The sequence below is a fragment of the Globicephala melas genome, chromosome 8 (genome assembly GCF_963455315.2).
Source record: "Globicephala melas chromosome 8, mGloMel1.2, whole genome shotgun sequence".
In the NCBI taxonomy this organism is placed as follows: domain Eukaryota; kingdom Metazoa; phylum Chordata; class Mammalia; order Artiodactyla; family Delphinidae; genus Globicephala; species Globicephala melas.
Genome location: NC_083321.1, coordinates 88,047,384 through 88,063,146, shown reverse-complemented (window position 1 = coordinate 88,063,146; position 15,763 = coordinate 88,047,384). Strand labels below are relative to the sequence as shown.

The window sequence follows — 15,763 nt, the reverse complement described above, 5'->3', positions numbered from 1 at the left end:
CTTCCCAGCCCCCCAGCCATTACCCTAAGCATTTAAAGTAACTTCTTAAGGGCTTCTTGCAGCAGCTGGTCGGGGAGGGGTAGGGTGGTGGAAGAACACTGCATTTTGTTTCCTTCTAGCGGTGGCATTTTAAAAGTCTAATATTCAGTAAAGACAAGATGCAACAGGTTCAGCAAATTAAAATATCTGGGTTATTAAGAAATATATCTTAAACATGCCCCTAATTCTTGATATGTTTCTAACAACAGCTGGAGAAACACAATAGGACCGTAATCAGATTCCCACTAGGCCCACAGGAATGATATAACTAATAGAAGGTACAATTAAGTGGTTGCCAGGAGCTTGGGGAAGGGGAGCATGGGAGTTACTGTTTAATGGGTACAGAGTTTCAGTTTTGCAAGATGAAAAGTAGATGGACGGTGGTGATGATAGCACAGCAGTGTGAATGTACTTAATGCTAATGAATGTACGCTCAAAAATAGTTGGCAAATTTTAGATGGAAAATTTTATGTAATGTGTATTTTATCATATTTTCTTAAAGGGCAGTGATTTCTGGAATATCATCCAGCCATTAAAAGTAATAGTCATTCAGATTTTGTAGCAACACAGATAAAAAGGCTTATGACAGTATGAAATTTTTTTAAATGAGGGCAAACAAATTCAGTTAATATCTAAAATATATAAAGAACTCATACACTCAATAGCAAAAAAACATAAACCTGGTTTTAAAATGGGCTGAAGATCTGTATAGACATTTTCCAAAAAAAGACATACAGATGGTCAACAGGTACGTGAACAAATGCTCAACATCACTAGTCATCAGGCATGTGCAAATCAAAACCACAATGACATACCACCCTACACCTGTTAGAATGGCTATTATTGAAAAGACAAGAAATAACAAGTGTTGGGGAGGATGTGCAGAAAAGAGAACACTCACGCACTGTTGGTGAAAAAGTAAATTAGTACAGCCAGTAGATTAGTAGATTAGTAGGTTTTTTCCTGACCATAGTGGTTTCTTCACATCACTTCATGTCCCTGTAGACACACAGAGAAATAATTCACTAAAGAGTTATTGGATTTTTTCAGTTATTTACATATATTTATTGAGTGCTATTTAAGTACAGGGCACTATCCTAGATATTGGGGATATGGGTTTAACAAGAAAACATCCCCACCGTCATGGGACTGCCATCTAGTGAGGAAACACAGCTAATAAATAAATAAACAAACAAAAATATGCTGGATATTGATAATGCAGAGAATTAAAATAGGTAATATAAAAAATAGTAGCATTTTTAGATTGGGAGATCAGGGAAGGCTCAAAGGATGTGAAATTTGAGCTCATATCTGAATGACAAGAATCAGACTTGGGAAGAGAGATGAGCAAGCCAATGCCAAGACCCTGAGCAAAAATAAACATGCCTGGTTTGAGGAACTGAAAGAGCCATCGTGTCTGGGGAGTACTGGGTAAGGGAGTGGTATGAGGTGAAGACATTGCCCCTTCCTTCAGGAACTTGTGATGAAATAGAGCTTGCTAGTCCTATAGATAGTTCCTGACACTTCTCTTTTAGCATAAACTTTCAGATGACTTAAAATTTACAATATTCTGCAAAGCAGAAAAGTCAAAACTTTTAAAAAAGAATTAAATCTCCATTTTTTTTCTGTAGACTATAGTTTCCTCATCTGTAATCAAAGGGAGCGCATGGCAATGTTAGCCTCAGAGAGGAAGCAGATATTAATGCATATTCCATAGAACCAGTCCATGCTAAGAAATCCAAATTGTTCTCCAAAATCAAGGCTTACTTATCCTTCCCATACTCGAACTTCCCAGGTCCAATTCGAAGCAGATAGCCATTGAGCCACTTAGGAAAATGTCCCCGGACTCGAGCAGAGATGATCTGCGGAGTCTCCTCCACCGTGGTTAAAAGTGGTGCAATACATGGAAGGCTCTTCCGCTTACTGAAAATCACTTTTTTCTGATGAGTATTTTCCATGTACTTCTTCAACACTGTGAAGAGGAAATCAAAAGCACAAAAATTTTACCAATCTTCTATGAACATTCCTGTTTCTCCACAGACAATATTCTCATCTACTGGTAAGAGAAGTATAAACCTAACACCAAATATAGTCCCCAAAGTCCTCTTCTTCCTCATTCTCAGACCACCAACTCTTTGGTTCTCCATTTTTGAACCACAATAATCCTTTTTGTGTTCTTGCAGTACAAATCTGCCTAAGAATTAACTCAGGACTTTAGTTACCACTATTGTCATTTCTCATAGTTGAACAATGCTGGTCTTTTCACAACACTGAATCTACATGCTAAGCACAGATGTACTAATAGCTACACATCATTGTTATAATAAAAAATACCCACCATTCAATATTATCATAATTACATTGACCTCAGTACTTTAGGTACACCAGAATGTGATCCCAAAGATTTCATAGTGATTTATGAGAATTTAATAGGATCTGCAATTTAATTTCTGCCATTTTTTAAAATTTTTATTTATTTATTTATTTTTGGCTGCGTTGGGTCTTCGTTGCTGCGTGGCTTTCTCTAGTTGTGGGTAGTGGGGACTACTCTTCGTTGCAGTGCATGGGCTTCTCATTGCGGTGGCTTCTCTTGTTGCGGAGCACAGGCACTATGCGTGTGGGCTTCAGTAGTTGTGGCACGTGGGTTCAGTAGTTGTGGCGCTCGGGCTTAGTTGCTCCACGGCATGTGGGATCTTCCCGGACCAGGGCTCAAACCCATGTCCCCTGCATTGGCAGGCGGATTCTTTACCACTGCGCCACCAGGGGAGCCCCTAATTTCTGCTATTTTAATGGTACACACATGAGTGAACATGGCATTTTCTAGGAAAAAGGTATCATAAATTAAATTATGCAGTGAAACCTGGTCTGAAATTACCTGAAATTCAAAAGCCACAAAAAAAGTCATTATTTTATAATAGAGCTGAAAATTATCCCTTTATTTCATATTTATTCAGTGTTCACAGGCAGTATTTCCTAACACAGAGGGGTGGTCAAGTACATAATTAATTAGATACTATAAAATATAGTCTTTTATTTTATTTCATAAAACTTTAACAGTGATGAAGTCTAAACTAGAAAACCTAACTAAAACATAGGGACACTATTGTTTTAGCAGAACATTTTATAATATTGTATCTATTATCCCACTTCTTTCAACTCTTTCAAAAATTGAGTTTAGAGCGCTTGAGTCCTTCTACTTTCCTATAAGTAACAATTTGGTCAAACCCAACTATTTCCTGATTTCCCAAAGAAAATTCACTTTCACCCTGAATGTCCTTCCCACTAATCTATCCCTAAGGAAATTTTATCTATTGTTCAAAGTCTATCTGAAATGCTATTTCCTTTAAGAGGCAGCATAGTGTAATACTTAAGAGTGTGGGCCCAGGCTCTGACAGGCTCTAGAATGCTTGGGTTCAAATCTTGGCCTCCCATTTTCCAAATAATTAGCCTTGAGGAAGACCACCTCTCTGTGCTGCTTCCTCCTTCTAAGATAGGAATAATAATAATCCTTATTTCTCCTAAGGCTATAAATAATAAACAGGTTAGGTTATATTAAGTTTTTAGAACATAGTAAATACTCAAACAATTTTTTGAGTCTTTTTTTATAAATTTTTTTTAAATTTATTTTTGACTGCATTGGGTCTTTGTTGCTGCGTGCAGGCTTTCTCTAGTTGCGGTGAGCAGGGGCTACTCTTCATTGCAGTGCATGGGCTTCTCATTGCGGCGGCTTCTCTTGTTGCGGAGCACAGGCTCTAGGCACCTGGGTTTCAGTAATTGTGGCACAGGGGCTCAGTAGTTGTGGCTTGCGGGCTCTAGAGCACAAGCTCAGTAGTTGTGACTCACGGGCTTAGTTGCTCCATGGCATGTGGGATCTTCCCAGACCAGGGATCGAACCTGTGTCCCCTGCATTGGCAGGCGGATTCCCAACCACTTCGCCACCATGGAAGTCCCTCAAACAATGTTACCTATTATTTATGTAGCTTTCAATGACCAATCAACAAGATGTAATATCTTCTTTCTTTGAATTATTTATTCATTCAACAAAGTGATAGGCACTGCTGAGGGATAAAAAGTGTTAGAACTCAAACGTAAAGGAACTCACTGCCTAGGAAACAGACATATAAGTAGATCATTTATACTGTAGTCAGCGTTTTGTTTGAGCATTATTTCTCAAGGTCTGGCCTGGGGTCTACTTGTAACAGAAATACCTGGTGTTATTGCTAATGAGCAGATTCATGGACCCCACTCTGGACCTAAGAAATCAGAATCTCTGAGGTAGGGCAAGCAGGTATTCTTAGGCATACTACAATAAAATTTGAGAACCACAAGATTAGAGGTATAAAGAGGATGCTTTGAAAACTTAGAAAAGGAAATCCTCTGGTATTTATCTTACTACTTTTATTATTATTATGCATATTTATCTTATTTTCACTCTTAGATTAAAATAAGTTGCCTGAGGTCAGATCTTTTACTCCTCTTACTTAAGTAGAAGTAAACTGAATACCCTGATTGGGTATTTGTCTTAATAGAGATTCATGAACTTAAAACATGTTACATTTTAGAAAACATTTACATGTTTATATGTTCTGTACTCCATAGCATCCTGGTGGCAGTTTATTATATATTCTTCATATTTCCCATAGTGCTTGATATTGTAGGCACCAGCTCCTTAAACCCCTTTCTATTCTTAGCTTCTGAGACATTGCACTTTTCTAACTTTCCTGCTTCCTCTGTTTGCTTTATGCCAGCTTCCTACTTACTAGCTAGCAACCTTGGGCAAGTTACTAATCACTCTGAGCCTCAGATTTTTCAATGATAAAATGTGGATAATGAGAATAAAAGGCAGATAAAACTTCCTGTTCAAGTCCATCATCATAATTAAATATAATAATAATAGATAATTTCCAAAAGTTAATTCCCTTTATTGGTTCCTCTTCTTATCACCTCATGAATGTGTTCCTAAAGTCTGACCTTGGACCTTTACTCTTTAACCTCAGCACTCTCCCTTGGTAATCTCATCTAGTCCCTTATTTTCACCAATTACTTCTTGCAGGTGACTCTCAACATGTCAAAAGAGAATTTTTCATTTTCTCCCTTCCAAATCAATTTTCCCACCTGCTAAATAACATAGCTTCAAAATCTCTGTGGGCCTTGAATTTGTCTTCCTTCACTGTCCCCCTAACATTCAGTAAGTGGTTAAATTCTGCTGATTATACCCACACAATGCCAGGAAGAGGACAAGGGGATGATATAGGGTAGCCATTATATATTACTAGGGCTCAGAAGTTTGCAAGGGTGCCTGGGACAAATCCTTTGCAAAGATTTTTACCAGTCCACCTCTCCTGGGTAGCTCCTCCAATTTTTCTTGCAGCCTGAACCTGTTCTCATAAGCACTGATGCCTCATATTCTCTTGCCTAGCAGTAACTTCCTTTCTACTGTCATAATTTAGGTCCTCACAACCTCTTAGATGGATATTATCACAGCCTCTTACATTGAAACTAGATAGGGAAGCTATCATCTATGCCAGAGCTTCCTAATTGGTGGGCCTCTTGATCCCCTTAGTCCTTAGGATGGCCGAGGCCCCATGTCAATCACCTCCAGCTCTACACAGCTCATGGGGTTCCAGATCCCATCCAATTTACTCCACTATGCAGTAAAAATATTATCATTTTCTATGTGAGCTATAACGTAAAAGCATTAGGGAGCACTGCTACTGAATTCATCTTCTAAGCCACAGATCTGATTGTGTTGTATATTCCTCTATAAAACCTTTACTAATGACTCCTCACTGTCTACCAAATAAGGTCTGAACTACTTGGCCAGGCATTGATGAAGGCACTGTACAGTCTCACACCAACCTACCTGTCCAGTAATGCCTCTCACTAATACCTTCTCCTCCAGCCAAACTGGACCGCTCTCCAGTCTCTTCTCATCATAATCGTAAAGCTGTCTTCACCTAGGATATTTCTCATCTACTTAAGGTGATGCATCCTTCAAGATGTCACCATCTTCATAAACACAATATTCCCATTTCATATAGTAAGAACTGATTCTCCTTAGTCTGAAATCACACAGCATCTGTTTTAGCTCTCTCACGGCATTTGTCTTACTCCACCTAGTGTGATAAAGATGAATATAGTTTATGACTTCTACTACCAGTACTCCTTGAGTACAGGGTCTTGTTTTTGTCTCCACCCCATTACCTAACACATTGCCTTACGTAGAGCAAGCACTACATTACTGAATTAAATAATTTATTTTTTTATTTTTCATTTTTTTGCAGCCCTGAAATTGAGCATTTATTCTTAAATCAGATGCAGCATATTTTTTTATAAGATATATTTTATATACTGTCCCTTTCTCAAAAGAAAGCAGCAAGACTCAGCAATTAATTACCCAAACCTAATGAGGGAAACGTTCACAAGTGACTGCAGCCTGGTATTTATCAGAAAGATATAACAGCCTGGGCGGTTGTTATTTTCCCTCTTCAGGTGCCATCCCCCCATAAAGCAGGTTTCAAGAACAATGGGAATGTGTGGTTGAAGGACAATGAGGTTTTCTCTTGTTTTTTTGTTTTGTTTTGTTTTTGAATTTTATTTATTTTTTATACAGCAGGTTCTTATTAGTTATCCATTTTATACATATTAGTGTATATATGTCAATCCCAATCTCCCAATTCGTCACACCATCACCACCACCCCCGAATTAAATAACTTTAAAGTTTTTAGTGCATATCAGTATGATGTCTAATAGCTCTATATCAGCCAATTTCAAGAATAAAATCATGTAACAGTTAGTAGATACAACAGAAAGCTACAAAACAATAAACAGAGGTTTTAAGGCAGTCCCCCAGAATGCAAACAGAAGAACCAAACATTTACATTAGAACATGTAGCAGTGATTCTCAAATGAGAAAATTCTAAATAGTGAATATTCTTCCTATTGCAGATCCAAGAGAATTCCTAAACCCTGAATCCCACCTCTTTATGTTGTATAAAATATACAAACAGAAAGGCTGTTTCCCTGAAAACAAGTAAACAAATCCTGACTCAATCTTCTTTAACTCCCAGCTCTGCAGTGCTGCCGCCTGTATCTGCTCCACACAGATTGGAAAACTTCAGAAGCCCCTAGTATTCTTCAGGAAAGAGGCACAGAGATCTAAGTTCAGGCTGGTAGAAAAAGGAGAAAGAGGAAGAGGAAGGGGCAAATCCCCTACCTGGAATCCAGTGTACTACCACAGAAAGGAAACCAGTTACAATGGTAGAAAGATTGCTGACAAAACGTAGAAAGATTTGAAAAAACATCTTTGTATCGAGTTCAGTAGCAGCAGATCCTGTGATTTCCAAATCCTCACATTGACTGGCAGTGAAACGCTCACTTCCTGGGCTGTCCCTGGCTCACTGACAGAATAGAAGGGGGTGGGGATTAAAGGGCAGGACTTCAAAATGCCTGCAACCACTCTTGGTCTCATTTCCAGAACAAGTATCCCAACAACCTATCTATAGTAAGTTGCTGTTAGAAATACTGAAATTGGACCACCAATAGTGGTCTCCCTCCCTAAACTTTCCTCTTCCAAATCTGTCCTCACACTACAATTCAGTTGATCCAGGGGATCAATTTCATTACGCCACTCCTCTCCTCTGAATGATTCAGATCTCCTCTTCCTTTACAGAATAAAGTCCAAATTTAATCTGTCAACAAAGGACTTTACAATCTGGCCACAACCTACCTTTCATCCTTTGTCTCTCTGCCTTTCTAGCATCTCACCTTTCCTTTTCTATTCACTTAATTTGCAAAACATTCTCTAACAATCCAGTATGACTAAAGCCCTGTGAAGGTATACCCTTAAAAAACTAATAATCATAAATAATTTATTAATTTAACATTTCTGAGCTCCAATGTATCAAATACTGTGCTACAAATTGAGAACAGATTCTGTCCTGCTCTCTAGCAGTTTAGATGATACACTATTCCCCTTTGTGAATTCTCAGCCCAGTAAAATGACTTACCACGTTTTTTTCTTCTGTGCCTCTGATCAAATTTTTCCCTGCCTGAAATATCCTCCCTTTCCTTTCCAAAAACCCATTTCAAAATCTACCTATCTGGGGCTTCCCTGGTGGCACAGTGGTTGGCAGTCCGCCTGCCGATGCGGGGCACGCGGGTTCGTGCCCCGGTCCGGGAGGATCCCGCATGCCGCAGAGCGGCTGGGCCCGTGGGCCATGGCCGCTGGGCCTGCGCGTCCGGGGCCTGTGCTCCGCAACGGGAGAGGCCACGGCAGTGAGAGGCCCGCGTACCAAAAAAGAAAAAAAAATCTACCTATCTGGTCTTCCCTGGTGGCGCAGTGGTTGAGAGTCCGCCTGCCCATGCAGGAGAGGTGGGTTCGTGCCCCGGTCCGGGAAGATCCCACATGCCGCAGAGCAACTAGGCCCGTGAGCCATGGTCACTGAGCCTGCGCGTCCGGAGCCTGCGCTCCGCAACGGGAAAGGGCACAACAGTGAGAGGCCCGCGTACTGCAAAAAAGAAAAAAAAAAAAAATCTACCTATCTGACCCCCTTGCGAAAGCCTTCTAGTAACTTCCACTAAAAGGAGTTAGTGCCACAGAAATACTTTTAACATTGACATATCATGTCTTCCTAGCAAAGACACGTAAGTGTATTTCAAGAAAAGAGTGCTTACACAGGGAGATCAGCTCGGCGCCTTGTGACTACCTAGATGGGTGGGATAGGGAGGGTGGGAGGGAGACGCAGGAGGGAGGAGATATGGGGATATATGTATATGTATAGCTGATTCACTTTGTTATAAAGCAGAAACTAACACACCATCATAAAGCAATTATGCTCCAATACAGATGTTAAAAAAAAAAGAGTGGTCAAACTTGTCAGAAGGGAGAACAGAGTATCTTAAACTATTCTGTACTCCCCACAGTGTCTAGCAGATCATGATGTACAAAGAGACTCAAAATATATTTTGATTTGTAATTAGTGAAGAATAATTTATAAACTTCATGAAATCTTATTGAAATGAGTGATAAGTATAAATCAAAGGGCAAATATATTCCTGCAATAGCATATTTCCAGTTGTGAGATAATGATTCTCATGTGGATGGTACCAAAGACATCCAATTTGATTAAAAAATAAGCATTAATTAGGCTTTCAGGAACTTTTTCCCCGGAGGTAGATGTTCTGACCAGTAAACACACTGTGACTAAAAATCAGTTCCCTAGTCTTATACACACCCAATGAAATGATCAAATTTAACCTACACAGGGAAGAACCAGATGCTGAACAATGGTGACACTATCAAGATATAACAAATATAATGCGAAATCCACTCTGAAACAATGTTAGCCTTATCTTTCACATTAATAACAAATGCTTAGGAAAAAAATAACTCAAGAACATTTCTTAATGATGATAGGCCAGCAGAGTCATCTCTGTATTTACATTAAATAACTCTCAGGTAACAGAATAACTCAAAATCCAGCTGATTTGTCATATCAACTCAGAGACAGTCTTCCTGTTGCACTCAGTATTTAAAAATCCCATTTCTATGGATGGACCTAGACTCTGTTATACAGAGTGAAGTAAGTCAGAAAGAGAAAAACAAATACCGTATGCTAACACATATACATGGAATCTAAAAAAAAAAAATGGTTCTGAAGAACCTAGAGGCAGGACAGGAATAAAGACACAGATGTAGAGAACGGACTTGAGGACATGGGGAGGGGGAAGGGTAACCTGGGACAAAGTGAGAGAGTGGCATTGACAAATATACACTACCAAATGTAAAACAGATAGCTAGTGGGAAGCAGCCGCATAGCACAGGGAGATCAGCTGGATACTTTGTGACCACCTAGAGGGGTGGGATAGAGAGAGTGGGAGGGAGACGCAAGAGGTAGGGGATATGGGGATATATGTATATGTATAGATGATTCACTTTGTTATACAACAGAAATTAATACAACAATGTAAATCAATTATACTCCAATAAAGATGTTTAAAAAATTTTTTTTAATAAAAAATTTTAAAAATCCCATTTCTAATCTTCATTGACCTCCAACCTATCCTGTGACGTTAACATATCCCTCTACAAATCAAGTATTTTTTCCACTTAATAACCAATACTTTTAGTAAATATTCTTTTATTTCACTGTTTTCAGTGCTTTCTTGTATGAATATTTATTATATGTGGTATATATGACTTAAAATAGTAATTTGATGAAATGAGATTTTAACATTTAGAAGGCAGCAAGGCAAACATGCTGTCCACCTGAGGAATACCAAATTCCCTGTAGTACTGCCTGTAAATATGTCCAAATTTGTAATTGCTTATATAGGCAAAATATACAAATAATAGATCGAATTATCTGTATGATTGAACAATTGGTGCTGTGATTTTTAAAAATCTGATCAATACAGCTATCACATGTAATTATATAACATTAAAAGTTTTCAATAAAATCATAGCAGTACCTTCCAACAAAGGGAGAATTTTTTCAGCTATATAAATAGTAGAGATTTCCTAGTCCGAATTCAATTTCTGAATTATAATAGGATTGAAATGACTCACTGAGATTGAATTGTTTAAACAATCTCTTTACTTCTGGACCACTAATCTTTATCCTATACCACACAGCTAGCTGCTAAGGCTTCTAAATATACTTCATTAACTGTACCATTGATATGGCTGATGTGTAAAAAAGTCAATTCATATAAAGTTCTGGTTAGTAATTTCTGGTTTTTATTTTACCACAAGACAATAATTTTAAACCAAATTTTTATTAGCAATGTATAATAATAATAGTGAAAATAATCAAATGGTAATATTAAATAGCAATAGCACAGTTTAACTACATATTGAGAAACTGGACAAATTACTTTTGGGTTTTAATTTTTTTCAATGCTGACCATGAAAAACATCTTAAAACCATCTCCAAAGCTATCTATCTGCTATTTAAACAAAATATTCTAAAAGAAAAAGTGCAATGTTGTTAAATATTATCAAATTAACTCACTGAGTCTTAGAAATTTAAGAAAGGTTAGGAGGTTTAAGAAAAAAAAAGAAGAGGCTCCATATACAATTTAAATAGTTTACACTTTTATAAAATATGACAAATATTTGACTCTCAAAAGAAAAGCTATGTATCATATTAATGTCCAGCTTAATGCCCCTTTTAAATCGAGAAAAGAAATTTAAGGAGTTTCCCCTTCTATATTTAAGGTATACATTTTCTTAACAACTGGAGAGCATTCAGAGCACAAATGCCATTCTTTCATTACAACAATACTGGGCTTAAATTCTCAGCTTATTTTAAGTACACAATTTTATCTGTGTAGTGTGTTTGCAATCACCGTAAACCTCTGTCTCAGGAGCTCTCTTTTCTGTATTAGAAAGTTTTCAATAGTATTGGCTTCTTTGAAGAGTCCATCTATCTCGTCAATGTAAGATGCATCTACTGCTGCTCTCTCACTAATGGGGAAAAAAAGTTTTACATTAAACTAAATAGTCATAACATCTAAATACACTATCATAGTGACGTGTTCTATTATACTATATTTGTTAGCTATTTCATTTAAATGGCTTTGTACATCAAAAAGCTTCATTAATTTACAAGCACTGCTCAGTAAAAGTTAAATTAGTTCCACAAATATTTTTGACTACTCAAAGTCCCTTCACACAGCAGAATGTGTATCTTACACATTATAATTCTAATACTAAACTATATACATTGTCTTAACAGCCACACAAACCATTATTCAAATACAGTGACTGTCCAGTGGTTTTAAAAAACACCTTATAAAACATTATAGTCTCAGGCCAATAGAATATTTAAATTCAGCCTTCATATATATTGATAATATTTAAACATTTCATAAATATATTTATCTTTAATATCACTCTATTATTATGGTTAACTTCACCAAATGGTATCTTTCTGAAAGTTTTTTCATAAAAATTTAAGTGTTTTATCATCTATTGATAGTTAGAGAATAAAATATATCCAGCCTCGTTTCAACTCTGAGAGTATCAAAAGATGTTTAGTAGAAACGGTAGTCTTTGAAAATAAACAACTAATCTATTATAAGAAACTGAGGTAGAATAAGAAATTTCAAAATTATAATTACTAGATAGGTTTTGTAGCCCCTGCACTAAACTTCCCATTACGGAGTTTCCAGAAGAAAACTTCTGTGTGTAAAATCAAGAGAATATACTATAAGTACTTGCCTTAAGATCTTTGCATATGTAGACAACATTAGATTAATTTCCTTGCTCATATCTGTTCAAAAATAAATCACTAAGTTAACTATAATAAACTTTCCATATTATAATATCAATGTATAGAAATACAAGCACTTTATAGATCACCATTCAAATCTTTCTCCAGGGCTTCATCTTTATAAAATAGTCCAGAGCTTTCAGAGAAAGAAGAATCTGATTTTCCAAGACAGGACAGTTGTGGACTATCTGGCATTTGAGGCTAACAAACGAAAGTAGAGAAAATACGTAAATTGCTAGCAAGATGCTTAAGATATATATTCTGTTAAAAAAAAAAAAAAAAAGCAAATAAAACTTCTTTCAGAAAAAAGCAAACATGCTGGAAATTATATACTCTTGTGTCCTGATTAGTTATTTGTAATTTTATTAACCAGGAAACTTTTAGGCCCAACTTTGTTCAACATAATAATTTTATTATGTGTTTAGACTTTGAAAATAGTATTAATCCCCTGATGAAAAAGTTTCCTGTATCTTGAGCCAGCAGATGTTTTCCATAGCAAAAGAGCAAAACTTTCATTTGGATAACAGCCATATGTTTGCAAATTTTTGCAAGATAACATAATCTTTAAGGGAACAAATAATGTTCCAAATGTAAACAGATCAATTGGTGGGGTAGTAGTGACGAAAGGCAGGATGCAGTGCTCTTTTTCAAAACTATCAGCAAGTATAGTACCTAGGTATCCTACTTAGATATCAAAATAATTATGTAAAGTCTTATGTATTATAAAGGCATGAACCCACTTCTGTCTCTAGATCACAAATTACCACAAAGAAACCTCCCAATAGTTTCCTGGAGGCCTATACTTAGTGAAAAGGCAGCTGGAGTCAACATAGTTCCTGCTGGGACAATCCCAGCTCTGGGAATATGAAGACATTAAATTCCATTTATCAGTAGAATTATCTTTAATGGAAAAAATTTGAGACGTATATAAAATAAAAGAGTAAGGCTCCACAAGCACAAAGATTACCTCCAACTCTCTTGGTCTCTTGCAATTTCTAGAATCAGGTTTTACAAGGTGACTGGCCATATTCTGGAGGCAAGAGCTGCAAAGTTTAGAGCAATGTCAATTTTAGGTACAAACTCATGCTGCAGCTCTCTTGAATCCTTCCCTTTCTTTCCACTCCTCCTGCCACTGTTAGTTTGGGCTCTCATTATTTGTCACTTACCTAACCTACTCAAATTCTCCCTTCTCTGTTTCATTCTACCAACTGCTGTTTGGGCAGTCTTTCAAAACTCTGATTACTGCATTCCCTTAACTCAAAAAACCTTCCCTTGACCATTCATTGCTCCAGAATAAGCTCAAATTCTATGGTAGAGCATCCAAAGTCATATATCACCTGGGCCAACCTGCCATTCCCATGATTTTCTTCTACTCTCTCTATATGCAGTCGGCCAAGCCTGTCTCTTTGGCACTTTCTGCCTTGTATCGGGATTCATTCAGGATTTTTCAGCCTTCACAAAATCCTAATGTTGAAACAAATCTTACAGTTCATCTAATTCAATTTCAATTTTACAGATGTGAAAATAGAGGCAGAGATAGTTGACCAAATTCAAACATGTAAAATCGTGCCAGACTAGAACCAAGATCTCTTCTAGTCTACAAGAGACTTTTGTTTCCACTGTCCTATCTTACCTTCATATAGCATCAAATTTTACTTTTAAATTACTTTCCCATAAATTCTGAAGATAATTTCCCTGGGAGTCTGAAAGATTAAGTTTAAACTTGAAAAATGTTGAAACCTAGAATGGTATAGTCTCTACACCCTAACAGATAAGGATCTCTGTCTACACTCAAGTTACCATTTACTTTGCTTGCTTTTTGAGAAACTCTGCTGACCTGGAAAATTGTAATGAATCTGTTTGCTTAGTCATGTATAATATTCACATATATGACAAAAAGACAGCAACAACAAATAATAAAGATGTCTGTTTTGGGCTTCCCTGGTGGCTCAGTGGTTGAGAGTCCACCTGTCGATGCAGGGGACACGGGTTCGTGCCCCGGTCCGGGAAGATCCCACATGCCGCGGAAAGGCTGGGCCCGTGAGCCATGGCCGCTGAGCCTGCGCGTCCGGAGCCTGTGCTCCGCAACGGGAGAGGCCACAACAGTGAGAGGCCCGCGTACCAAAAAAAAAAAAAAAGATGTCTGTTTAGTAAATTCCATATAGTGCTTCTACATTCCTGTCGGTAACTTTCTAGTATATAAATTTAAGCGCTATAACGGTAAGACGCTGAAAATACTACACAAGCACAGTAGTGCTCACTCTGCCTGGGAAAGTCTGAGAATGTTTCAGAGAAGCAAACACGAGAGTGGTTCTCGTCTCCCTTCCTCTTTTTTCTCTTCCCTTTTCCTTTTACACCTCTTCTCACCTCTCTCAAAGTAAAAGAACATGCATGTATGTCAAATCAAAACTCTTCTAATCAGGTAATTCTGCTTCTGTAAAAACAGATTTTCTGTCATAGTTTAAGCCCTCAGCTGAATCAAGGCCTGGTCTAGAGGCTGGGCCTCCCCACCTGTGACAAATACCATTCACAGCCATTGACCCCGGCTGTGCAATCTGAGGTGTTGGTGCCTTCCTCATTACCAAGCACTACCCCCAGGCCTTGTGCAACCATTTTCTCCTCACCTTCTCTTTCCTCCCACCGCCATCTCGGCCTACCAGGCCATCCCACCTATCTTGCTACTCACTTCCCGCCGCGCCCCTCCTTTCTTCCCCACTAGCGTTTCAGCCCCACTAGAGACCCTCCGGGTAAGTGTCCACCCTCTCTCACTGCCTTGCTTCACACCCTGTCACACTCTCATCGGCGCTCATCCCCACAGCCCCTGCCCGAGAGCAGTCTGCGGCTCGACGGCATCGGGAACTTACTCGTCAGCCAAAGCACAGGAACGAGGAAGCCCGGCGTACACGCGAGTGCGCAGGCTCGGGGAGGCGGATTTCCCAGCGTGCAGCGCGCAGATTACGTAAGGCGCCTGCACCGCCTCCCGCGCTGCCGAGGAGAGGGGGTTTTTTCCCGCCTTGCCTCTCGCTTTGGGGGTCTCCGTGAAACAGAACTCGCCACCTCCGAGTTAGTGTCTGGGGAAGAAGGGAGAGATCTGAGACTGGTTTCTCAAGAAAGACCAAGGAAGAACTGCCAGAGGAAGGGCGGGTGTGTCCCAGCCTTTTGGAACCTCAGAAAAGGAACACGAAATAGTAGCACACCACCACCACTTTCCAAGTAAAAGTTACATCCTGTCCCAGATGGTGGGTCTGCAGCAACGGTTTAAACCTGAGTTCCCCTGGCCCTCAAGCCGAGACTTTGTATCCAGAACCTCCGTTCCTTCACCTCTTTCTCTTTGGTGCAACCAAACTTTCGGAATCACAGCGGTTGAGAAAATTCCCTTCTTGATGTGTCAATAACTAATCAACTTCATTGGCAGCTTTGAAAAAAAAATTTTGTAACACACGTG

At 38.5% G+C, this 15,763-nt stretch overlaps 1 protein-coding gene across 11 annotated transcripts in view; it reads right to left on the bottom strand.

Moving 5' to 3' along the window:
* Window positions 1-15,235, bottom strand: part of BCO2 (beta-carotene oxygenase 2) — a 53,319-nt gene extending 38,084 nt beyond the window's left edge. For 4 of the 11 annotated variants that reach the window (XR_009564955.1, XR_009564956.1, XM_030837025.2 and 1 more), the window contains exons 1-4: window positions 15,103-15,153; window positions 13,286-13,361; window positions 12,408-12,519; window positions 1,807-2,011 (exon numbers count right to left, since the gene is read on the bottom strand). Coding sequence is in view for 8 of the 11 variants with exons in the window: in XM_030837025.2 (XP_030692885.2) it covers window positions 1,807-2,011; window positions 12,408-12,519; window positions 13,286-13,361; window positions 15,103-15,128 (419 nt within the window). In the remaining 3 variants the exon portion in view is untranslated. Of the gene's footprint in view, window positions 1-940; window positions 1,039-1,806; window positions 2,012-5,902; window positions 5,925-7,256; window positions 11,370-12,407; window positions 12,520-13,285; window positions 13,362-14,942; window positions 15,021-15,102; window positions 15,154-15,182 lie in introns of those variants that run through there. The other 7 variants (XM_030837054.2, XM_030837032.3, XM_060304044.1 and 4 more) reach the window with 7 other exon arrangements.
* Window positions 15,236-15,763: the final 528 nt, after the last annotated feature.